At 27.4% G+C, this 27,259-nt stretch overlaps 1 protein-coding gene across 5 annotated transcripts; it reads left to right on the top strand.

The window, feature by feature from the left end:
* The first annotated feature begins 141 nt into the window (after positions 1-141).
* LOC107454544 (zinc finger protein 277) lies at positions 142-27,082 on the top strand. 5 transcript variants are annotated; one of them, XM_071180474.2, is made up of 13 exons: positions 142-297; positions 1,684-1,749; positions 6,839-6,933; positions 8,208-8,299; positions 9,641-9,705; positions 10,699-10,744; positions 12,410-12,542; positions 12,621-12,688; positions 12,995-13,057; positions 15,127-15,223; positions 18,576-18,668; positions 22,649-22,773; positions 25,516-27,082. In XM_071180474.2, the coding sequence occupies exons 1-13, from the start codon at positions 273-275 to the stop codon at positions 25,643-25,645; spliced, it is 1,098 nt and encodes a 365-aa protein (XP_071036575.1). In that variant the 5' UTR covers positions 142-272; the 3' UTR covers positions 25,646-27,082. The 5 variants fall into 5 exon arrangements, with proteins under 5 accessions (XP_071036575.1, XP_071036577.1, XP_071036578.1 ...); XM_071180476.2 differs by lacking the exon at positions 12,995-13,057; XM_071180477.2 differs by lacking the exons at positions 142-297; positions 12,995-13,057 and adding an exon at positions 808-955.
* The last annotated feature ends 177 nt before the right edge of the window (positions 27,083-27,259 follow it).

Here is a 27,259-nt window from a genome sequence, read left to right as displayed (position 1 = left end):
TCTTCGGATCATCCTTAGGGATGTTTGACAGGCTGTCGCCAATAGCTCATTGTGCAGCTCTAGTACGACGTAAATAAAGTACCTACCTATCTGCTAGCTATCAAGCCTTAATCATAAGTTTCATTAATAGAAGCACAAAGCTATAAGCTAACGCAACGAGTTCGTTGCACTTTTCTATAATCCACATTCTAACCAACAGAAGAAAAAAATCTCTTCTAAGAAAAACCTGCGATTTTTTTTCTTCTATATTTGCGAAACAGTTGTGTAATAAGATGGATCAGAAACATCAGTTCATCGGTATTTGTCAATCCCCATCCTAAATTTCCTTTCATATTAATTTATTGTAATTTTTTTTTTGTATTTTATTTTGCCTGATCTAGAATTGTCAACTCAAATTTTATTCATTCATTGAAATGAATTATGTCAGTCCTTCGATTGGTTCTTCTGTTATGCATTGGCTTTTCAAAGAAGATGTCTTTTTAGCATAAAGTTATGTTTTGAAAAATGTTAAAAATAGACTTATAAATGCTGACGCATAACTTATGTCATATTCTGAGTTCAATTTATTGCTGCTAACCAAATAGATAATCGGATAAATTTCCGTATTGAGGGCCAACTGCAATCGCTAATTGAATTTTTTGAAAAAATTGTAGAGGTTTCTCTTTGGATGTGTACGAGTTATATCCTTCTGTTATTTGTAATTAGGATAAAACTGTAATAAGAGTTATTAAGTTTTATTAAAAGAGATAATAAAATAAAGTGTTTACTAACTCTAATTAATCCCTCTTCCTCTTTGAATTATTTCAGTTATCAGCTGTTTTTAATGTTCTGTTATTATCATGCTTTTGATATCAATCATTCAAAATTAAATGCTTAAAACTGAAAGTGTTGTTCCTTCATTATTCTCCATAAGTGTTTTTAGAGGGGTGGTCAGTTTGCTTGCTGTTTTACAGAGGTAAATGCACCCTCCTTGCCCTTTTTGTAAAAATGTTGTTCTCGTTTTATTTATTTTTATTTTTTTTAGAAATTCTTTTAAAATTTATTTTCTTTTTATTTTAAAGAAAGAGAGTGTAGTAGCAGGAACCAGAAGCTTCAAATTATCATAACTACTGAAAATTGTTTTTCTTCTAAATTAATGTGTATAAAATATTATTTGAATTCCGTTTTTAAGACCTCTTAAATTACCTAAATATAGTTGATATAATTTGGAAGATTAGTACCCTTCAAAACGGAAGATGCCTTTGTTTTTTGAAAAAGCACCCTGCCTTTTTTTATTTTTGGGAAATTTCTGGTTATTCTATTATGTCATGAACTAATAAAATAAAAAACAGCTTTAAAAATAAATTATGAGATGTTAAATGCAAGTTGTCTCATTACCTTTTTATTATATTCTGAACTTTTAAATCCCTAATTTGTTCTTAATACTGGGCTTTCTATTCTAAAAATATGTAGAGTATTTTTATTTTTTTGAAAAGCACATGTTATAGATGATATTATAGGTCTTGGGCATGATGGAATTATTTCCAAATCCCTGTTATGGTCAGTTGAAACTGTCAAAAATTCTTAGTTTGTGAGGTTAAATTTTATGTTTATTGAGAACATTAAAAACAAGTGCATTTGAATTTTAAATCGATTCTAAAAAAATTATTTTTTGAAAATTCTAACTAGATTTACTGTTTTTAGAGCACAAGATCAAAACTCTAAATTTAGCCTCTTCTGCTGCAAGTTCTATGGCCTATGACAGTATTGGTAAGTGTAGTATGTCTGTTATATGTAATATTTAAAAATATGTAATATGTTACTGTAATATGTAAAAAATTATGTCTGTTGTTATTTTATAATAAAATGATTCATTTTAACTTAATTAAATGACTTGTCACCATTAAAAATTTTAACATCAAATTAAATATGATCAACATTTTATTTGCTGAAAAGTCAAAAATGAAAATTCAATTTTATTTCTAGCAAAGAGGGAAATATTCAGCATTAATGAATTAAAGGTGGTTAATGGCTGTTTGCAAAAAAAGACCAACAATTGCACGTTAGACAATTTAATGCTAAAAGATATTTTAGCGTTAAGTATTGGATCTACAGTTGCATTTATTGTATTTGCAAGTTTTAGTAGCATTTCTTTGCAACCAAGATTAGTAGTTAATTACAATTTAGAGAGACAGCAAGGTTCGTGAACTTTTTGATTTTTTTTAAAAAATAAAAAAAAATCAGATTTTTTTGATTTAAATCAGATTTTGATTTTTATTCAAATACACTATAAGAAATTTTATTTATGACTAAAAAAACTTTATAAATGTTCCATCAAAATTAAATAAATATTAAAACTATATTATAAGAATATTTTAGAAGCTCTAACTACCTAAAGCAATTTTTTCATTATAATACTTAGCTTTGAATGCATAGAATGCATTTTGAAGCAAATGCATGATTGAAATTTAAAGACTAGATGAAATAGAGAATTTAAAGAATACTTTAACTATTAGAACAAAGTTTCAATTACCAAACCATAATTTTAATTTAAAATTGTGATTTCTTTTTTCTTCTCTTGGTTTTTAAAATGACAAAATAAATGTAACAGATTGTGTTTATAAATGTAGTCATTCATCAAAAAATAAATCAATGTTTAATCTATATATTTTTATATTAAAATATTCATTTTTAATCCTATATCAAAATAGATAAGTTAAGCTAAAAAAAAATTTTTAAGAAAAATCTATGTATGAAATTTTTTTTCTCACAAAATTTCTTTTTGGAAAATCGGATATTGTCAAAGGTACTGTAAACATAATATGAGATAAAATACTTAAATGTTTACTTTAATCTGTGCTTTCAATCTCAAGAATCAAAAGATTTTTGAAAATGTAATTTCAAATGTGTTGGAATTTAACACATACCGAGAAAATTGTAGAAAGTAGTAAAAAGAGAAAGTAATTTCATTAGCTGAAATTAATTAATGCAACAATAATAAATTTTAAAATTAATGCAGAAATTTATTTAAAATAAATTTTAAAACTAAGAAAAGAAATAAAAGTATCAATAATTTAAAACACTGTTTTTTAACTTTTTAAATCAATGGGGTGACACGGGGTAATTCACAATCACTCTGTTTCTGGGGTAAATAATGATCACTTAAGTTTTATTTAATTTTTTTTTTTTAAATTTGAGACATTGACAAGAATGCTTATACATTTTACTAAAGTATAACTACATTTACTTAATAATAGTTTTTTGTTTAATCTAGCAAAATAAGTATCTTTTAACCCCTTAACTGCCGAGTAAAATTAACGTGATTCACTCCCCAGTGCCACCGTTTTTCGCTCAAGTGCACTTTCTTACACGGTGTTTTGGTGGGGGAAAATGATTCACTCTTTGCAATTTAAAAACAGTTTAATTTAACAAGACAAGAAAAAGGAACAAAATTTAAATTAAATAATGAAAATACAATATAAAAGTTGTTAAAACTTAGCTGTTGTATGATAATTCCTGAAACATGATTGGACACATAAACCATCATCACATTCATCGCACTGATAGCGGGATTCACGCCTAATTTTTTTTCTTGAACAAACAGCACATTTTCGCAATGCATTTTTCTTTGAAAACGTTAATGGAAAGAATAAAAAGCACCAAATACATTCGGGAAACAAAAGCGAAAAAAGAATAAACCCGACCTTACTCAAATAAATACACACAAGCGATTAATACGATATCACTTTTCCATAACATCCTTTTCCCATTCCCCCTCCTCCGAAATTAGTAATACATTCGCAAAGCAAACACTTTCAAGGCCATTTTACTGCATTCTGAAGTAGGGGGTGTAGTTCTATTTATAGCAGCGCAATGCAAAGCATCGTACTTCGGGAAAGCGTATATATGCGCCTGCGGCAGTTAACGCATCGTCTGGCTGAGACGTATATATACGCCCGCGGCAGTTAAGGGGTTAAACTGCTTTCTGTATTTTCCATATCAAAGATGGGTTTTAAAATGTTAGATCCTCCTCCTTCTCTTAATAATAAATATTTTGAGTTACGTTCTTTTTCTTTGATATAAAAATAGTGTAAGCATTGTTTAACTGTTTCACATCTACTGTAAACTTTATGATTAATTATAGGAAACTATATCAAATGTTGCCCCCTACACATGGGGTAATTATTGATCACTGGGGTAATTCCTGATCATTGTAATTTTTTCCTATAAATAGTATAAAAAGTAGCTAATTGTCTTTTCTTAATTAACAGTTCATATTCATTAAGTGGAACAACTATAAAATATATTTTAACTGTAATCACAAAATTTGTTTTTAACTGTATACAAGACAAATGTGTTCTGATTTGCACCATTTCTGGTTTGTCTTACCTTGCTTCTATCTTAATTTTATGTGTGTACATTGTTAGAATAATTTTTAAGTTTATAAATTAGCCTAATATAAATATGGTGAGAAATTATAATCCTAAAAAGGATACTAAGTTTCCAGAAAGCAAAATTAGTGAATTTCTTTTAATGATTGAAAATGAAAATTTCAGTGTGAGAACTGCTGTCAGAGCTGTTGACATACCTTACTTAACTTACTTACCACTCTCACTTAATGAAGTTAAAAAATCCAGCAAAAGTAACCTATGTGGGAACTCTTTCTTATATTTCAGCAGAACATGAGAATGAGTTGGTTGCTTGCCTAAAACGTATGGCACTGTGCAAAGATTTTTGGAAAATTTAAAGTGTTAATCTTTATTCTTGCTCTTAAATAAGTCGTTTTATTAGCTGCTTAAACATATCTCTTTGGTTTATTTGTTTGATCTTGATGTCTTATTTGTTAATTAACTTTGTATAATTATTTTTAAACAGTCCCTTTACTATAAAAACTGGTGATCAGGAATTACCCCAGAAATGATCAGGAGAAGGGCAATTCCTGATCACTAAAAATTTAAAATCTTTTAAATTCTAATTAGATTTTCAAACAAAAGAAGGTAGCATAAGACTCATCTCATATAGCCTCAAACTTCCAGTAAATATTAAAATTCTATCTTGAATAGTTTTTTCACGAAATAGATATTTACATTTTTTGATCAGGAATTACCCCAGGTCTCCCTATATATATATTTAAAAAAATCATTTGATTTAAATCAATGATTTTTTTTAAAAAAATCATTTGATTTAAATCATGATTTAAATCAAGCTGATTTAAATCAACAAATAATAAAATTTACTCTTATTTAGGAAATACTATATATATAAGTTCAAAACGTAGAGAAAACATGGAAAAATTACAGAACAATGAAAAAAAGGAAAAGGAAAAATAATAATAAAAAAAATCTAAAAAAGAAAGAAAAGAAAAGAAAAATCAAGAAAATAAAAGATATAATCTTTTTATCAGCTCACACGATTATATGCAGAAAAATATTTCTTTCTTTTTTCGCATCTTTTATTTTCTGGATTTTTATTAATTTACTTCCTTTTTTCTGGATTTTTTTTATTATTTTTCTTTTTCTCTTTTTTCATTGTTCTGTAATTTTTCCATGTTTTCTCTACATTTTGAACTTATTTTATGAGTTCTATTTACTTCCAGCTTGTGCGCAGTGAATAAAACTGATTGTTTTTCTTAATTTTCTCCATTTTTTTATCTTTTTGTATTTATCTATTATGCTATACATATATATATTATCGAACATAACATAACATATTGAAAAGATAATTTAGCGAATATTATATATAAGGATAGTTATATTAAATACAATATTACTCTGAGTGTTAATAATTTTATGTAGTTAACAAAAATATTGACCACTTTGAAAATGCTATAAATGAACTGAATTTAGAAGCATCACAGTGTATCGATATTTTTGACAATACAGAGTGATATTAAAATTCGTTCTTATTGATTATAGAGATCAATGTTTGTGCTGGCAATAACTAAGAAAAGCAATTGCCAGCTCATGCAATTGCTCTATTAGCAATTACTGTTCTAAAGATCAAATAGTACTTGAAAATAAATATTGAAAAAGAAATGCAAGTAAATATTTACGAGCTTTATTTTTTGATTTGAAAAGTTATGTATAATGAGAAACAAGCTTACCCATCCTACTAAATGAATTCGATATTCCCTCTTTCTCTTTACTTATATTATCTTCATATCTTCTTTTTGATAATAATTACAATGTATATGAGTAGGTTTTTAGTTTGAGTTTTAAAACCTGCGTTTAAATTCTCACCACTTATTTTTATACCTCTAGTTTCATGGTCTTAAATTAATGAAACATAAATTATGTGTAAATATTATATGATAACAGTGTTGTGAGACAATTTTAAATTTCATAAGAGTATTTATTGTGACTTGGAAAAGTGCTTTTCCTTGTAAGGTTATTACCAGAGATGATTGTGCTCCGGAAAACACCAGGATTTTTGGATTTTCAGCTAATTACGATCCAGAAATCCAAGGTCCAGAAATTTCAAGAAATCATTGATTGCATCAGTATAAAAATTCTTGTCTATTTTATTTGAAAATATTAGAACAAGAATTTATACTTGGCATCTCTTTCATTTGTGAATATTTTTTCTGATAGAATGATAAATGTAATTAAACATAAAACTAAACTTATACATAATTATCCATTTCAATTACGCTGCATGTAATATATTTGGAATTTAATTTTTTGAAAATATCAATGATTTCAATTTTAAAAAAACGTTAATTTTTTTAAATGCATCATTAATGATTTTTCTTAAGAAATTTTCTGGATTTTTGAGTTGGTCTCACAATCACCCTTGTTATTACTAACATAAAATATTTTCCCTTAATTTAATATTTATATATTTCTGCTTTTTTTTTTAGTTTCAGTTAGTAATTCAGCAGAGTATTATTACTCACTGCTTAGTTCTGCTCCAAGAGACAAAGAAGTTCAAAAACAATTGCAGCAGCAAAGATTGGTAACTATTATCTACCATATTTTCTACATCTGTTATCCACAAATATTTCATATTAGTTTTTTCGGAAATTAAATTTGCATTTTGATACGCACCGTTACAATAAACCTTTTTTCCTTCTTATTTTGAAGGAAGTTAACTCTTCACTCTATTTTATGCTAATGAGTTTTCTAAATATGCTCACAAATTAAATTTCTATCTCAATTTGTCTAGTGCAGTAGTGACTGCTAAATAGTGATTTAAAAATAAGTAGTTTGATCAATTATAATTTCAAATTCATTGGATAAAAATTATTTTTGTGCAATAAATATTTTCCCCTTCTTATCCTAAAGGGATCTTTGCTACATTTTATATTAATGAGTTTTATACCAATGAGTTTTTTAAAATATGCTCACAAATTAAACTATTGTCTCAATTGTATTTTAATTAATATAATTTAAAGTTATTATAATGTTTAGTCATCTAAATCTACCATCCGGCCTGTGTAGAGATCAGGGAACTGGCCTCACATCAGAAAGGTTCTGGGTTTGAATCCTGGGCAAGGCGGGGATGTTCTTTCATTCTCTGTACTATCTGTTTTTAATGGGGGAGCAACATTGGCCCACCTAATATGGTGCCCCTAAAAAAGTGGCTAACAAATATGCCCTTCAGATGCCTGTATAACAACAGGTCATCTCCCAGACGGGCATTGGGGAAAAAAAATCATTTAAATTGACTTCATAATTTGAAGGGCGAGACAGGATGCATAGCGTTTTTAAAAGTGCTTAAAGGTGCTTATTTTTGATTTCCGTTTTTTAAAAGCCCTTAAATGTGCTTTTTTTATTTGGGTTTGCCAAGAGTGTTTATTTTTATATCTTTTAAAAAGATTTTTTTTTTTTTGCTGTGTCAATTGTCGTTCTAAATTACAAAAAATTCATGATTTTCACAATTTTCTGTGCAATATTTATCATAAACTAGTTACTTTATTATGATTATGTAAAGTTTTTGAAAATGTTTTGAATTCTATTGTTTTTATGCTTTATAAGTTAAGAACTTTGAACTATAGAAAAAAATTTTTATTGGTGCACAGTTCTCAATTATGATTTTTTTTCGAAAGTGATTTCAAATATTTTTTTGAGTGCTTAAAAGGTGGATATTTTTTGTTGAAAAATCTGACTATGTGCCCTGAGATAATTTTTACTTAATTTTTTTTTTCAGTCGTTATAAAAAATAATTTTAAAATTGTGAACCATTGATGATCATATATTTTTGAAAAGTAAAGTTTTATTTTATTTTAGAAATTTGTACTGGATGAATTACAAAGAGAAAGAGAAGATTCTTCATTTTCCAGAAACTGCTTATTTTGCTCTAAACATTTTACAGGAAACAAGTTAGTTCTTTTAAAAATTTATTATGCATTTTTTTTCTCTCATAACTTGAAATTAACTAATAAAATAAATAAATAAGGAAGTAAACAGTGAAAAATATTGTGGGGGTTAGAGTAGTTATCAACAATGTCAACCTTCATCTATGTAAAGGTACCCCGCTATAGAATCGAGTTAACATGTGCTAGTGGACATGTACATGTATACTAGTGATTTGGTATTTTGTAAAGGGGTAGATACACTACAAATATGTCAACCAAAGCTGACGTCGTCACGGGTTACCAGCCCTGGAAGTCAAATGCAAAACCTTTTCTATTGAGAGAGCACCACAAATGTCTAAATTGCTCTCTCTGTACCCCAAAGGTTTTGCCAAATGTCCAGGTAGAGAGAAGATAATATACAAATTACAGAAACCAATTGCATAAGTATAATACTTAAACTAATGCAAAAGAAAACAATGTTCAAAAACTTACTTCAAAATAATAAATCCTAAAACCAAAGAACACAACTCACTACACATTTTCAAATAAAATTAAGTTAATGAAAAAACAATGCCCACTAATTTAATGCGCAGAAGGAAGAAAAGAAAAAGAGCATTTTTAAAAAGTGCTTAAAAGTGCCTGTTTTCGATTTTCGTTTTTTAAAATCCTTTAAAGGTGCTTTTTTTCATTGGGTGTTTTTAAAAAGTGCTTAATTTTCCCTTTTCGAAAATGATATTTTTTTTCTTTGCCATGTCAATTTTCCCCTCGTATTATGAGCTGGATGCGATTATTAAGTTTGGTGAGATTATTGCACTCTCATGTGTAACTCTACTGCATTCAGCAAGTAGATATTCTCAATGTCAGGCTTCATTTTCCACCCTCTGATATCGAACTGAGAAATCTCTTGATCATTTTATAATGGCTAATTTAATCAAGAAAAGAGTTCTTTGTCAGAAACTAGTTATTTTATCATGATCATGTAAAGTGTTTGAAAATTATTTTGCATTTTGTTAATGTATATAGTGCTTGAAAATGTTTTTTTAGTGCTTAAAAAGTACTTAAAATGTGCTTATTTTTTGTTGAGAGATTTGGCTATGCACCCTGTATAACTTACTAGTACTCTACATATAAAGTAAAAATTCCATACTCCACATGTAAAATAAAATTTGAGGAACAATGTCAAAATAATTGGCAAAAGTCTTTCAAAAAAATATCAATCAGAGATTTATTGAACTAATTTTATAATTTTGTAGAGAATATAATGTGCTGTAATATAAATTTGTGTTACATTATATTTGCGAAATTTTCTATGCGTGTTCCTTTTTTTTTTCTTTTTTGACACATACTAGCATTTTTCTCTTACAGGACTGTTATTCTTGACCATCTCAGGGATCAGCATAATTTTGTTATTGGAGCTCCAGATAATATTGGTTTGTGAATTCATTTACCTTCCTTTAAATTAAATTAATCACATTTTGTTTAGACAAACAGTTTCTCTCTATTTTATAATGCTAAAAACAGAGAAAAACTTATTTGTCGTGAAGAAAAACAACCAGATTTTTTATTTTGAACAAGGTTTGAGATTAAAGAGTGAATAGTTTTTTTTATTTAGAGTATCTGCCCACCTGGAAAGTCATGAGAAATCATGGAAAGTCATGGATTTTGATATTGAACAAAATTTGTCATGAAATGTCATGATTTTAACAATTTTTTAAAAAACAATTTGTAAAAAAATCATGGAAAGTCATGTATTTAGGTCGCCCGAAAATCTAATTTTTAAAATGAAATTTACCCCTCCCACCCACCCAATTTCATGGTGTTTCGAATATCTGAATTTGTAACAAAATCCCCACTCACGGTCATATTTTATTAAAATGTAAAATCTTTTTATCTTGTTCTTTAAAATATATGGTGTTCTTTCAAAAAAATGAAAGAAAAAGCATTATTTCTAGAGCAAATTATCTTTTAAACTTCTGTGATTTCAGAATTTTCTTATTATTTATTTTTTTATTTTATAAATTTAAAATTCCAACTGAAGCAAGCCAGTCATTCGCGTATTTGAAATGAGAAACAGAAAAATCAGTTGTATTTCTTTCCTTTCCGATGAACAAGAAAAGTATCTTTAGAATATAATTTTGCAGGAAAATTTTTTTTCTGCTTTTGTATTTTTTTAATTTTAAAATCTATAAATATGAAGATACAGAGTATAAGTTTTGGTTATACCTTTGGTTATATACATTTCAATGAATACCTATCATTTCAATGTTATTGTTCTTTTTTTGTTGGAGAAAATAGTAAGTCGTGAAAAATTCTTGGGATTAGTCATGGATTTTAAAATCTAAAATGTAGCTGATATCCTGTTTATTACTTTCATTTAAAATGTCTTCAATAAAATTTACCTTGTTTTTCTTTTCTTCTTTTAGTGTTCATAAAAGAGTACTTGGACCACTTAGAGACATTATTAAAAAGGTTTATATCTATTTTCTTATTAAAATGAACTTTTTTGTTACTGTCCTGCTTATTATATATTTTATATGATTGTATATCATTACATTATATATTTCATAATCATTTATTCATGTAATTATTTCATTATTATATTATTCATATGATATTATATATTTCATGTGATTGTATAAGATTTAAGAACTATATATTCTTATTATACTCTCGCACTAGTAGAAAAACATTGAATTTGCAACTGTATGATCAAAACAAAATCAATGTAGTTGCCCTCCTTTAAAAAAAATGGTTTTTAGAATTGTAGCCACATTTTTGGCAAAGCTATTACAAGATTAGGCATAAATATATAGAAGAGAGTAAAAAAGAATTTTCTAATAGGTTTCATTATTTTTGAACATTTTTATTAATACGTTTCTGTTTGTGCGTATCAATCAAATTTCAAACACTTCAATTTCCAATTTAGAACTCAAATCTCTACTGAACCAAATGCCTGATAATAATGCAAGTTTTAATTATTTCCTATCTATTTAAGCAAGCAAAATTTATCACAAAATTATTGCTAAAGGAAATTTATTGTTGATAAAAACTTGTATGACTTCCTTATGGGCTAGAGCACCCAAAATTTAGTTGGAGTTCTTGACCAAATAGCAATAGAAGTTTTTTTTTATTTTCTTATTATTTCCATTACAAATGGAATTTATTATGATATTATACCCTAAGGGAATTTATCATCAATTAAAGTTCTGGCCACTTTCTGATAATCTAAGGGGCTCAAATCTGAAATGAAACTCAATATTTGATCACAATACAAATTTCAATTGATCCCTGACTAATTACTGACAGAAAATTATTGCCAAATTTATCATCACTCAAAATTTTAAACACTTTCCAGCCAGCTAGAGTGCATAAATTTCTGCTAGTGTTCTATGTCTGTTGGTAATAGAAGTTTTGATCTTTTTTCTTAATCTAATCTATCAAAATTTATTTCAATTTTATTCTTCATCAAAACTTTTACCTCATTTCTGTTAATAACTTATTCAGCAAGAAAATTCAATTCTTTCTTCAGACCATGTACAATTATTTTTATATTGATAGGAATCTCTGAGACAGAATTTGTTTCATAATTGAATCTGATTCATTTATTATAAAGGTTATAATAAATTTTTATTGTGTTAAAGCTTATATAAACACACAATATACCTATAAAATACCTTTTAATCATTTACAGTATTATTATAGAATATTTAAAACACACTGTAAAATACCTTTTAACCTTTTGCAATTATTGCTTGCAAAACATTTAAAATTATCTGTAAAATTTGGTTAAAAAAATTCAGATTTTAATGATTAGAATTGTTTAACTTAAGACAGAAGAATTGTTTAACGTAAAATCATGAAATTTACATTCTAGCAATGTTCAAAATTTTGCACCCTACAGATCAGCAATGTCTAAATTTTACAACCTACTGATCTGAGGAATTAATTACTTAATTAATAATCTTTAAAACTGTTTGATGTCTTTTAATCTATATGTAGTAAAAAAAAATTGTTTTAAATTTGAAATTGTTTAAATTTATCTGTAGTTTATATTATTATTAACACTTTTTGTGAAGTGCCTTAGCATAATTTTAATTAAGATTTCTGTTCTAAGTGTTATTTTAATTTTTGTAGTTTGCAATGCTTTTACTGTGAAAAAGTCTTTAAGGATCTTATGACCTTGAAGGAGCACATGAGAAAGAAACAACACAAGAGAGTCAATCCCCAAAATCAGTTTTATGACAAATTTTATGTTATTAACTATTTGGTAATTTGTTATTCTTTTTTTTCTTGACCTATAATAACTGTTCATTATCATAATTAATTCTAGCTTTGATTTTTAAAGGAACTGGGAAAAACGTGGGTTGACATACAAGAAGAAGACGATAGATTTTATCAAGATGGAAATGAAAAGTAGGCTTGATAATTTTTGATGTTTTTATTATTTGTTAAATTTTTATACTTCTTAGAATTTGCAGGCTCAACATACCAAATGAATTTTATGTTATAACTACTGAATTAATTGAAATCAAGTTTGTGGTGATTTAGTCATATTGAAATAAGTCTTTTTAGTTTCACTAAAGAAATTTTTAAACATGTTTATTTTTTCCCATAACTGTTTTATTTTTTCCCTTTCATGTGAATAGTACAGTACTTTTTTTTGGATTTTAAAATGTGTACTTCTAAAATTTCTGTTATTAAGAATTAAATTTTTTTCAGGATAAGTGTATCTTTCATTTTATGTTATGATGAAACAAATAGAAATAGAATTACACTAAATATGTAAATTAGACATTGTGATGATGACATGTCAGTTTTATTGCAGTTGTGGTTTATAATTACCTAGAATCATGATAACTTGCAAAAATGATTATTTAAAATTGTAGATTATAAGTTTGTAAGCAATATTTCATGGTATCATGATTACAGCCATAATTACAGCTGTATAATTAGTAGTATTCATAATTAAAGTTGTATGATTACTAGTAATCCTAATTGCAGTTGTATAAGTACTTTTTCGTGATTATAGTTGTTTAACTACTTTTGTCAATAATTACAGTTGTATAATAATTTGTAATTATGATTAGCTTTATTCATAAATTTTGATTACTTATAACTTTTGATAACTTATACCTATACATTGATTACTTATTTTTATTGTAATTGCATATTATTTTTACTTTACAATTGCATTCTAACACTTTGTATTGTCTTGAAGTTTAGGCACAAAAGAAATTTTTTGTTTGGTTTTAAACTAATGTAATTTTTTCAATTTTTCAAAAAAAGTGTATGCTTTCGTTTTTCATTTACTTAATACATTGCATATAGGTCATGTACTTAAATATAATTTCTGATCTGAGACTTCAGTGCTGGTCATCTAAAATAGTAGGGGTTTTTTTTGGTGATAAATTTGAATTGATAAATAAGCATAGATGATTGTAATTGAATATCTCTCAATTATACCCGTTGGAATTTTTACTTCACACTTGTATATCAAAAATCAGCTTTCAAATATACTTTCTGTTGGGAGAATTCTGACCTCTAGTCATTGTAGCGAATTCTGATTCTTTAAATAATCATCTGTATAAAAATTGATGTATCTCGTATTGATGTATCTAGTCATCTGTATAAAATAGCTAAAAATGCTCTGTTCATGAAAATGATAGTGTATAAAATGGTAGTTTTAAAATCTCTTCACTATGATAAAATTGATAAGAAAAAGGTAGTAACCTTTTACCCTTACCTTTTTAAGGCGATGAGCTCGATGGCTGAAAATGAATTCTTTGATATTGATTAATCTGTGAATGAGTTAAACTAGCATCATTAACAAAACATCCTTTTAAGAAATGCGGAAATTTAATGATGCATATTGACAGAACATTTTTACAAGCTGTGAGGAAGGATAAAACTTCTTCCTCAGTTGAAGATATGCAAAGTGTAATCTTAAAAACGTAGTGTAATAAAACATAAAGTATAACTTTAATATTCAATTAATGTTTACACCTTGAAAAGATAGTCTTATGACATGAGAGTTTCAGCTCTCATAAACTTCTTGGTTATAAAAAGAAATATCAGAGATCATTTTATCCTACAAATATTGGATCCCTATCAAGAAAAAATTGCTGAAGTTTCAAATTTCTATTCTATTAATTATCATTTTTAAACAAATTAAGAAAAAAAGCATTTGCATTTAAACTCCAAAAAAAGGCATTTCTGTTAATTTTATGAAAATGTTTGAAAACTAAAAAATTATTATCATTGAAAAGCAAAAGAACTTGGATTCATATTTTAAACTCAAAGCATTTATACTCTACTTGATACAAAAACATGCACTCAGATATATACATTACTTTTGCCCATGTAGAGATAAGAGTAATTCAAAAGCTTTTATCAGGAAATAATTTTGTATAATTATTATTAAATATTATCTATAGATCACTTACTATTCTGTTTGTTTTAGTTTCACTGTTGAATATCACATTGAATCAAATGAATGCATCTAGTAATTTTGTTACAATTGATTAATATATTAAATTTAAAGTTATATACAAAGATAAATTTAGTTTATAACAAAAATAGTTTTTTATTTACAAAAAAAAATTTTTTATATAAATTTTTTTTATTTTATATATACACAAGTAATTTTTTTTATAACGAAAAAAGTTTTTTATAACAAAAATGATTTTTTATATACAAAAATATTTTTTTTATAACAAAAATAATTTTTTATGTAAAAAAATAATTTTTATATACAAAAATTTTTTTTTTGTAACAAAAATAAAAAAATTTATGTATAAAAATTTTTTTTAAAATTTATTTTAATTTCTAATCAGCAGATTTGTTATTTTCAGAGAGATTATGGATTGGGAAGATGACAGAAATTTAATTACTTGCCTTTTCTGTGAGAATAAGTTGGAAGATTTTGATGAAACTCTGCAACACATGAAAGTAATAAATGGGTTTGATTAAATTTTGTATCAGGGTTACCAAATGATATTATAGTTTTTTTTTCATGGTTTAATTACATTTTCTTTTATTTAACACTCTATTCAGGGATATACAACTCATGACCTTGTGGTCAAAAGCGCTTTTCAAAGTCTTTTGATTTGACTCCTGAATAGATTGAAATAGAAGTTTTATAAAAAGTATTCGATAATTGTTTTTTAATCTAAAAATAATGTTTATAAAGCAGCCTAAAATTTTATATTCTGCTTTTGAAAAAATAAATGCATAAATAAAATACCACTAATTTTTTGGAATTGTATTATTTTTTAATGGTCATCTTGCTTTTTGTCTGGTTGCAAGCATGAACATGATTGTAGCTGTACTCTGTTATAGTAAATGATTTATCTAGTTCATCCTTTTTCAGAATATTCGATTGTAACCCTGTTGTCGATAACAATAAATTTAGTGTTTCCCATAAAATGTAATTCTTCAGAAATTATTGTAAATAATATAGAAATAAGGAAACAAATTTCACAAGTTTAATCACATTAATCTGATATTGTCTTAGTAACAAATTTTGTGTTCTGAACAATTACAGAAGTTTACTTTATATCCTAATAAACTGCTTTAACATTGTAAACTATGTTTCTTTAGATTTATATGAACTGTTTTGTTGTGTATATAAAAAAAAAAATTACGTACCACTTTTGGCACATTTTCATTGGTGCAACTTTCATCACATGTCAAAAACTCAAATATTCAAAGATTATTGTGCTCCAGAAAAAATCCAGATTTTTCTTTAACATCGCGATCCGGAGTTCCAAGGTTCTGAAGTTTCAAGCTATATTTCATTACAAGTTATATTAAGAAATTATATTGGCTAACAATATTTTTTATTTAAATTTAATTCCATTTTTTTATTTTTTTTTATTTATTTTTGATATTTTTTCCGAAACACTTTCTCATTCTTTGTTGGCAGGCTGCCAGCCGTATCGATAGATCCGTCTTCAATTATTTTTTTTTAGTCGATAGAATATCGCTTAGCATTAACTTTCTCGTTTTCATTAGAATTTGCTTCCGCAGTCGATTTTTTTTATTAATTTGTTTATTTATACTATTACTAGTGGGTGCAAAGTTATGACTGCACCTCATAAATATTGAATCAAACATGGAATTTATTTGTTGATTAAGCTTACTTTATTCAGCTAAATAATAATTTTTTATTATTATTATTGAATTATTATTATTCTAGTTATGTGTTAAATAATAATAAGTGAAATTAGTGATAAAAGTAAACTTATACATAATTATTCATTCGTTTTATGTTTTGAAAATAGCAATGATTTAAATTTTTGCAAAGACATTAACTTTTTGTAATGCGCAATTAATGATTTTACTCAAGAAATTTTCAGGATTTTTTAGTTGGGCTCACAATCACCCCTGAATATTACAAAATAAATGTAAATCTGTAAATATAAAACAATTTATACCAACCTGTTATTTTACAAAGCTAAACATCACTTGTTATTTCTCTACTGCAAGTTTCATAAAAATATGGAATATATGAACAATTATTAACTACGGTAAACAGTTTTATGAAAAAATGCTATGTACATGGAATTTACTTTCTTATGATGCCTGCATCTTTTTCTTTTTTTCAAAATACTTTGAAATTATATTCTTTAATCGTCATTTTAGCAAATGAACTATAACAAGAAATTAACCCTAAATTAATTTAATTAATTATATTAAACCTTTTCTCTTACAAAAAATTTACTTTATTAAATGCTCCAACAAAATACCTTTAAATGAAGTAAAACGCTTGATTCAAAACAAAACGCCTTTCATTAAAATTAAATTTTCACACTCAGACATGTTGTAAAAATTTCACATTTTGGTCAAACTTGCAAGTTTTTATCCTTATTCAATGATATTTTTTTTTTGCTCGGAAAATCTAGTATTTGACACTACAAATAAAATAAAAAATTTCTGAGGAAAAATTGCATGGTATCGATAAAAAATGGTCTGATTTTTCACTAAAATTTTCCTGACATACCTGGAAAAGTCAGGGATTTTTTTTCTGAAAATGCGTGCAAACCCTAATGTTTCCAAAAAAAAATTATTGTGTATTCCTATCTAATAATTAATAATTAGACTTTGAATTCAATTTTTTTTAACACTAATTCTCTGAATAACTACTTCCTTTTAACTAATCTTTCAATATTATTTTTTTAAAACCGAACAGCATGGAAAATCTCTTTATCAAATTTTATCACAAGTAGTGAGGGTTTAGTGTATTTAAATGTAAAATTTAGCTTATTTATCCTTAACATATTCTGCTGGTGTAAAGAACAAAAAAATAAATTTTTAGTTTATTTACAAAATTTTTCAGTTTCCATAAGTTCCGCTAGTTTATTTACAAAATTCTTCAGAGTTCCATAATTATTCATTAAATTCAAATTGTTGAATAATCATTACATCATTTCGAATTTTAAATCATTTTTATTGTTTTCAGTGAGTAGAATATAATCATGTTGATCAAAAGAATAGTGCAATGCGCGGATGATTAAAAAATGTATGTAAAAATTCTATGAAGAAAGAATATTTCTTGATATCATAAAACAAAGTTTCAAACGATTAAAACAATTTACAGACAAAATGAAAATATATTACTTGATACAGATAAAAACTTTCCCTAAAGAGTGCAAGAATGTTCCTCAAAACTTTCATTAAAATATATATGGGAATACCGCTTGCATTACTTAGTTTTACATTTAGGAAATTGTCTTTTAAGTTTTTTAAACACACTAACTAAACAAAAGGTTACCATTAAATATTGTACAATGCAGTATTGTACAGCATTTTACAATGCCATTGATCTGGTGGAAAATTAGATACTATGTAAGGAGCTAAAAGTGGAAAAAGTTAAGAATTTGCTTATTTTTACCAGGATTAAATTCAGGTGTATGTAATTAAATAAATAATCCCAAAAAACTGGAGAGGAAAGATATTACTTGTTTAAAAATTTCATTCACTTCAAAAATATAACCTGAATAATAGTCAAAATGTTTCAAGAGCTCAAACATAAGCTCCATTATCAAGACTTAATTTTGTTTCTGCTCATTTATGTCTGGCAAGTCATGAAAATGGGTGCCCGTTTTTCAGCCCTTGAAACATGTCGATTGTTAATTTCCGGTTTGTATGTTAATGAAGCGAATGAAGTTTTTAAGCAAGGTGTATGTAATATTTGAAATGTTCAAAAGAGAACATTGTTCATTAGAATTTTGAAGTTATCTTAGTGATTTGTTTTTTTAAAAAAAGGAATGAAATAGCAAATTATTTTGTTTTATTTTAGGATGAACACAGATTTGATTTTAGATTTCTCAAGCAAGCCTATCAATTAGATTTCTATAAACAAATTAAATTAATCAACTACATTCGTAAAAAGGTAAGCTCAATTTTTTTTTAATTTTCTTGAATTTAAAACTTAATTAAATTATTAAATGCATGCAAAATATTTCAGAATTTTCTTAAATCAATAAACTTTTCTTTTATGTTAAACTTAACTTTTTTTTTAAAAAACTAATTAATTTTTTTTTAAATTTCTATATATACGTAAAAATATTCATTATAATTATTATTTTTTATTATAATAAAATACTTTTGCAACTACATTCACATTTTTGTGTTAGTGTTTCCCATGTTAGCTAAGCTTCAAATTCGATAGTAGTATTTTATCATGTTCTCTTGTCTTCTGGATAAGGTTCAAAATTACAAGGCCACAGAGTTGAACATTGGTAGCTGTAAACTTAAAATTGGTTCGGCTGTTAATAAGTAAATTAATTGAGAAAATAAATAATGTAATTGAGGGCAAGGATAGCCTCATTGGTCTTGTGGTTGGGAAAACTGACTTTGAATCCAGCCGGCTGAAGAATCTATTATTAAATGATAACTGGTGCATGTTAAATCTGTCAGGGTCACAAAGTCCTTTAAGTTCCCATAAGAAATGAATATCTTTGGAGGCACAGATCCAGGAGTTTCCTTGTCTTCTGGATTGTGTTTAAAGTTACAAGGCTATGAAGTTGAACATTGATAGTCGTAAACTTGAATTTGGGTGGGCTGTTCAACAACAGTTATAAATAAAAAATGTAATTGAATAAAAGTAATTTAATATGAGCTTCTTGGCTAAAAAGGGGGTGTAATGGAATATTGCTTTTTTTTTAAAAAAATTTTGAATTTGAGTGAGAATTTTCTCTTAAATCTATCAAACTATCTATACACATTTTTTTAGCTACTGATGGTAAGTGTATGGTGAAGAAATTTGAGAATTAATATCAGAAGCTTTTTTTCATGTGTTATTTAGAGTAGGCCTTAGTATTTTATAGTAGCCATATTTTTGTTTATAATTCTAAATACTAAAATAGGATATGCAGATAACATAATTTTTTTTAACACAGGGATCACTATAGTAGGATCATTATATACCCCATGTAAAAATGATACTCTAAATATTTATAAACTGATAAAATACACACAGTCATGGAAAGAATTTTTAGAAAATTCATTATAGAAAATTTAAATTTGATCCATAATGGATCTTACAAAATTAAGTATTAAATAACAGTGAAAAATGTTTGAATAATATCATTGAAATAATTGTTCATTACATTTCTGATTTTATTGAGAAAATACAAGAATTAGAATAATGCAAGTCCTTCTCGCTCCCGTGAAAATGACGGGGTGAGGTTTCGCAATCTATTTCTCTCTCCCGTGATATTTCCAGACTGGAGTGTTCAGCAGTAACGCGCCAATAAGAATAAAACTAATTCATTTCTTTAGCCCAGAAAGCATTTTATTTTTCATTTTGCACACCAGATGACAGTACCAGGATATTTTTAAGATAATTGTTGACAACCATTAAGGGAATGCAAAGTTTGTTGTTCCAGAAGAGACGAACACAATAAGAGATGTAGGAAGGAAACTCCGTACTTCTGTCCAGATTGTGTTGTTGGCCTCTGAAAAATAGGGGCCAGCTTACTAAGTATAAGATATTGAAGACATCTATTACTAATCAAGAATTCACTTCATGGAAAACTGTGCAACTATATTTATTGAATATAAATCTTTAAATATAAAGTAAGAAAAACTACATTCAATTGAACTAAACATAACTCTTTAACATCACATAGCTCTCTCTAAACATAACAGAAGAGAAGAAACATCTTCTATCCAAAGCAAAGATATAACTGACTAAAAACAGAAACACCCACTTCCTTCTAGCTGAGATAACAGGAAGTGACCCAACTTCCCCTACGAAGTGACCCAACTTCCCACAGGAAGTGACACAGCCAAGAGGAAAATACTGCCCATCTATTTGTTTACATTTTCCAACATGTAACACAAGGGCGCCGGCAGCGGGGAGCAAGAGGGTGCACTTGCACCCCCCTGGCTTTTTTTTTAAACAATTAAAGAGATACAGAAAAACAAATTCTCAACTCCAAAAACTCAATTTCCACAGAAGTAAGGAAGAGAGTAACTGCAGCCAACAAGTGATTTTATGGCATAAGAAAATTCCTTAAATCTGACAACACGAGACACCAAGTTGCTAATATATAAAAGCCTAATAAGATCAGTTCTCACTTACGCATCTGAAGCCTGGACCTTGTCCCAAGCTGATGAGAGGACCATCGCTGCTTTCGAGAGGAAGATACTCCGATCCATTTTTGGTGGTGTGTGTGACAAGGGAGTGTGGAGAGGGAGAACTAACTCTGAACTTTACAGGATATTCAGAGAACCGGACATTCTGAAGTACCATAAGGTCCAGCGCATGAAATGGGCCGGACACATTGTAAGAATGAACGATGACAGAACAACTAAAAGAATCTTTTTGGCAAGGCCAACTGGAGTTAGAAAGAGAGGCAGACCCCGACTGAGATGGGCGGATTGCCTCCAAAGGGACTTTACCATAATCAAGGTCAGAGACTGGAAAGCCGTGGCACACAGAAGAAAGGACTGGTGCAGTCTTCTTGAGAAAGCCAGGGTCCACCCAGGACTGTCGAGCTACTGATGATGATGAAAAACAAATTTGTTATGAAATTTTTTCATTAAAAACATTTTCATTCAAAAACAAAGAATTAAGTAATTATTGATACATAACAATTAAAAAATTGTTTAATCAAACAAGAATTGTAATCGTCTTGTTTTCTGTCCAAGTCTGTTTATAACTTTTTCAATGAATTCTGAGTCATCTTTGATTCTTTTCTTATGCACACTGAGCGTGCACAAACTTGGCAGATATCTAAGCTATATTTTTAATTTTCATTTAATAAAATATAAATAATATTATATTTTCTATTAGTTATTTAGTTTAACAAAGGTGTATGACACAAACTGACTTCTCACAACTGTAAAACTTCATCAGCACAATAAATACAAATGTTAAGCATGCACAAACACGCTAGTATACGAAACTACTGTTTGTAGTTATTTGTGTTTCAAAGTCAGTAGCTATGCCAGCGCCATCAATACAGTTTCTCGTGGCAAAATTTGTTAGTACAAGAAATTCATACTTTTTTTTTAAATATCTTGTTAACAATGAAGAAATGTATCTTGAAAAAAATTAACAGATGAAAGTATATGTAATAACAGAATATTTTAAAAAATTTTTTTAGGGGTGGGGGGAGTTTGTTAGAGGGTTACACCCCCTTTTATATTATTCTGCCAGCTCCCTTGGTATCTCATGCTTTGAAATTTATCACACAAGAAAAAATCACTAATCTTTATTTATATTATATGTAAGTTTAATAAAATTCTTTTTTAATGTTTAAAACACATATTTTTTAAATTTTTCTTGCTTGCTGGAAAAATGAAATTTTTTTAAATTTTTAGCTAAAAACAAATTAAAAAGGAATATATATATATTGTTCATACACATATTTTTATGTATTTTTCAAGGATAAAAAAAATAGGCACTTTTATGACCGTTTTCTTGAAAATTAACCAATTGTTAAAGGGTTAAGCTTCTAAACAGGGTTAAACATCTCTAACTGTAAGTCACGAATTATTTTGTTTACTTATTTAGATATAGATAATTGTTCTTTTGTTTTATTGCATAAATTTGACCTATTTTACGTCACATTTTTTTTCCAAATAAAAATGTGAGGAATTTCGAAAATAGCAGATAAATTAAAACTGCAAGTATAGTTTAATAGAAAGTGATATTAGTTGCCGAAATTTGGTTTCATAATATGCAAATATAACTCAGCAGTTATATTTGTATTTAACGTAATCAATTGATATAGTATATTAAGTTTTTTTGTTATATGTACAACAAAAGTGCTATCTTTCTACATTTAGTAGTATACATGTGTTAATTCATTTTATAATATGCATGTTTACTTATTGCATAATAATAATTTTTCCTCTTAGGTGTATGAAAAGGAATGTACATTTTGTGATTCAAAGTTTATTGTGCCTGAAGATTTGTTAGAGCACATGATGGAAACAGGACACATAGCGAATTTTCCTAATCCATCAAATTGGGATCAGCCAATGTAAGTGCAGCTAAATAGCTCATTTTCATAATTTTTTGAACTGTCAAATAAAATAGTTGAATATTTTAACACAGCATCTGTCAGCTGTTGTAAAATGTGTTGTTCCTTTTTCAGAAATCTATATTAAACGGAGATTTTTAAACAAAGCCCTTCCTAAAACTCTAAGAACAATTACATTATACTTTGGGACAATTGCCTTCTGGGTTTTTTCATATCCGATTGTGAAATTATATTATAAAAAGTAACAAGTATCATTCCAAGCTACTTTTCCTAAATTAAAAAAATACAAGACCAGCAGATTGATTTTTTTTTTGGCAATCATTAATCATTCAAAACTTTCGTAATAATTTTATTTAAAATTTCTGGTGCTATTTTTTATTTTTGTGCTCATATTCAAGATGGCTGCAGACTGATTAATCCTATTATTTTAATTCATCCAATTAATCAGTGTTTTGATCCATTTTCATTATATTAGATTTATCTTGAAATTTTAGTTATACTAACTAATACGAAATCAAATGAATAAATATACAACATCGAGAGAGGAAAGAGACCTGACTTTTCTGCAACCTTCGATTTTCGCCTGCCTATACTTTCTTATAAGTTGTGGAGTTGTATAGACAATGTCAACCTTCATCTATGAAGGAGTGCCCCACCATAGAATCGAGTTAACATGTCTTATACACTAGTGAATTGGAATTGTATTTTTGTAGCAGTAGACGCACGTCAGTACTCCCCCACCAGAATTTTATCTGTGATAGAATTCGATAAACGGGATACAACTAGTTGATTCATTGCTGTTTTGTGAGAAGCTGGGAGAGCTGTATTAAGATCAACATACTTTTGAGTCCTGATTGTGAGACCTGTATTAAGTTTACGGTCATGGTCACTCCTATGTTGCTATTAGCAGACATTGTGTGTGATAGTGTATACAAGCCAACATTGTATGTGAAGAGTAGCAACAGCATAAGGATGTGAATAATGTCACAGTCACAAATAGCAAGTGAACTGTTCAATGTGGTCCACCCATCTTAAGCGCGCTCAAATCAAAGTGAGAGTTTTTGTCAATGTAGGCATTTTCCCATCGCGTCCTGGTCACCAATTATGTTTGGCAAGTTGGGTTGGGTTGCGTGCATTAAATCCTGCATTTTAGATAAGTCAATCGTCAAAGATAGAAATGGAGAAATGCGAAATTTAAACATAACTTTAATAACATCTTAACAACTGAATTAAAAACATCCAGGATGATAATCAAACACTTAGGACAAAATAATAGACGTAAAAGCAAAGTGCAAAAAGAGTGAAAGAACAAAATTTTACGATGGTATCTATACATTTCATTCACTTGGAATTCAGTTCATTATACTTCGGGAATAAGATTACAAAGAATACATTGAAGATACATAGTAGTTTACTGGTTCCTCAGGTCAATAACTTTCGTACTTGAACCTAGTATGTTGATTGCACCACAAAGTGATCAGAAAACTAGTTAGGCCATTGGAGGCATCAAATATACTAAGTGAGGCCATTACTTTCCAGGACAGATACAATGAATTCTGAAAGTATTGTATAAATTGTTTGATGTTTTTAAAGTAATGTACTTCTGTTATCAATCATAAACATTCTAAAGCAGCAGTTAAATTCTTTTTTGTATTGTTCTTTAATTCTGACATTGGGTTTATTCTTCGTGACTTCAACATCCTTTAACCATATCCCTATAGCAATATTGTTAAGTTATAAAAAGTCTGCAAGAGATTTGGTCTAAGATTACGGTGACTGTTTGTTTTCCACGACCTCTGAAACCAAAAAACTTGCTAAAGTAAAGAAATGAAATTTAAGGATGTCAAAGTCATTAAGAAAAGCCCTAGGCCAGAATTGAAGAGAATTATGAAAGAGTGCTTCGGCAAAATTTTTTGAATCTTTTACATGGTGCGTAGCATTTTTAAAAAGTGCTTAAAGGTGCTTATTTATGATTTGCGTTTTTTAACAGGCTTTAAAGGTGCTATTTTTATTCGGGGTTGGTAAAAAGTGCTTAATTTTATATCTTTTAATATGAGATTTTTTCTTTACCGTATCGATTGTTGTTCTAAATTACAAATAAATGCATGATTTTCACAATTTTCTTTGCAATATTTATCAAAAACTTGTTATTTTATCATGATTATGTAAAGTTTTTGAAAATGTTTCTAAATTTTATCAATTTTATGTTTATAAATTAAGAACTTCAAACGATAGGAAAAAAAAATTATTACTGCACAGATCCTAATTATGATTTTTTTTTTGGGTTTTTGGAAAGTGATTAAAAAAATCTTTTGAGGGCTTAAAAAGTATGTATTTTTTGTTGAAAAATCTGGCTACGCACCCTGTTTTACAGATAAATAAAACTCTAAAAGTTGCTCTAGAAACTTTTGCAGAATTGCATTACATACGGTGGAGGCCATTTTGAAACTTATTAAGTGTTTATGAAATTAACATTTTCTCATTTATTAAATCAGTTCAAGAAATTAATTACTGCCCTTTTTCAAACTTAAGCTGACAACACTGAACATAGAATATGTAATATTAGTTATAAGTCAATGATTATCTTATGAGCTTTTTACCTCACCTGCTCCTTCAGTAAATAAAGAGTTGCCATATAACTTTTTTAATGAATTAAATTGAACTAACTTAATTCTAGTTCAATTAAAGATCATCAAAAATGTTAACGAGTCTATTAACCTATAAGAACTATTTTCCTTTCAGGTACTTTTTCCCAACTTTTGAAAATGATAATTTGCTCTGTGCTCTCGATGCTGACGATGTAGATAGTCCAGATTGTATTGTAGTCCCTGAAGATACAACTGTTCCAAACAATAATGTACTTGCCGAATGAAAGAACTATAAGAAATTAAAGAACTTTATTTGAATGGATGAAAGAACATTGAAGGTGTCCTTCGTCAAGTTCTTTCACTGAGGAAAATAAAAAATTTCTCAGCTTGAAGTAACTTAAATCTATGCAAGGTTTTAATTTCATGCTCTAACTTCTTTAAAATAACTATTTTCTGTACTTTAAAAAAAGGGCTAATTGCTCAAATATTTGAAAAAATATTAAACTTTTTAAAAAATTGCCAATTTAGTAAGATTGAAGAAAATTGTTAAAATCAATGAAAAATAGAGTTGGCATGGTTTAGGACAGAATGTATTACCATGGTTTAAACCGTCCTGTTCCCTTTGTCCAAAACTGTCTTAAACTGTCCAAGACCTATTCACTCAAATTATGTTACAGTAAAAAAAAAATTGACGGGAAAAAATTTGATTTTTGAACAAGAAACAAAATGAAGGCAAGTTTCGATTTTATTTAAAAAAACTTAATTATTTTTTTAGCATTGCATTATTAATCCTTATGCAAAAACATAATTTATAAGTATTAAAAGCATATTTAAGGGATAAGGTATTCACTTTTGTTGTTCAATGAATTGTGGAGCTTCAAAAGTTACAAATCTTTTCCTGTTATATATTATTTTCCTTTGATAAGTTAAAGCAAATTGTATAAAAAGTATCAAATATTTATTAATATATGTAATTATTGTGTGTACAATGGTTACACATATAGAATTTTTACCTTTTACCAATGTTTAATGTTTTGGACACTTTAAGACAGTATATGACAGTTTTAGTCAGTTTAGGACAGAGGTCAGTTTAAGATAGTAAAACCCAAATACCCTGTCCAAAACCAGTTTAGGACGTCAAAAACCTCAACCCTGATGAAAATGTTTTAATTTTCGCACATACTTATGATCTGAAACAATGCTGTGTTAGTTCTTTTTCTTTTTATAAAGCTCTGACATTTTCTTCATGTTATTATTTTGCACCATTTTCATGATTAGCATTGAGACCTTTCGCTGAACATGATCGAAATTTTGCCTAACAGCCAAGAATAACTCTTTCAAACTCACCACTTATAAAAAATAGCATATTATTTGCTAAAATGTTTTACATCATATGATGACGGAGTCTTCAAAGAACAGCCATAAATGATAGAATTTGATTTTTGGAAATTGTTATAAATTAATAATTATTTTGGAAATTGTTATAATTGGCAATTATTATAAAATCCTGTATAATTTTAAACCAAAACGTGTTAATTGAATGCGATATATTTTTATACAATGTAAAAAGTTTCTTTTAATTAGGTATTCAATTAGACTCTTTTCTTTGTTTTGTCCAGAGTATTTTTGCTTCTATTACTTATATTATTTGCTCCTATATGTTCTTAATTTATTTGTGAAGCTTCTATTAAATTATGTTGAATAAACTGTTGATGTTATCAGCAATTGTTATTATTGATTACAATAATTAATAAATTTATTTTAAAATTATTTAAACTTGCTATCATAATTTTTTTAGTAAGAAACGTCTTTTATTACCTAATACAACTTTGAATGAATGATCAATATACTAGCATTAGAACTAATAACTTTAGATGATCATTGATTTCCAGCAGACA

This window comes from Parasteatoda tepidariorum, chromosome 1 (genome assembly GCF_982258835.1).
Source record: "Parasteatoda tepidariorum strain Cologne lab strain chromosome 1, Ptep-v5.0, whole genome shotgun sequence".
In the NCBI taxonomy this organism is placed as follows: Eukaryota; Metazoa; Arthropoda; class Arachnida; order Araneae; family Theridiidae; genus Parasteatoda; species Parasteatoda tepidariorum.
The sequence above is the reverse complement of the archived record's forward strand: the minus strand, read 5'-3'. Positions and strand labels throughout refer to the sequence as shown.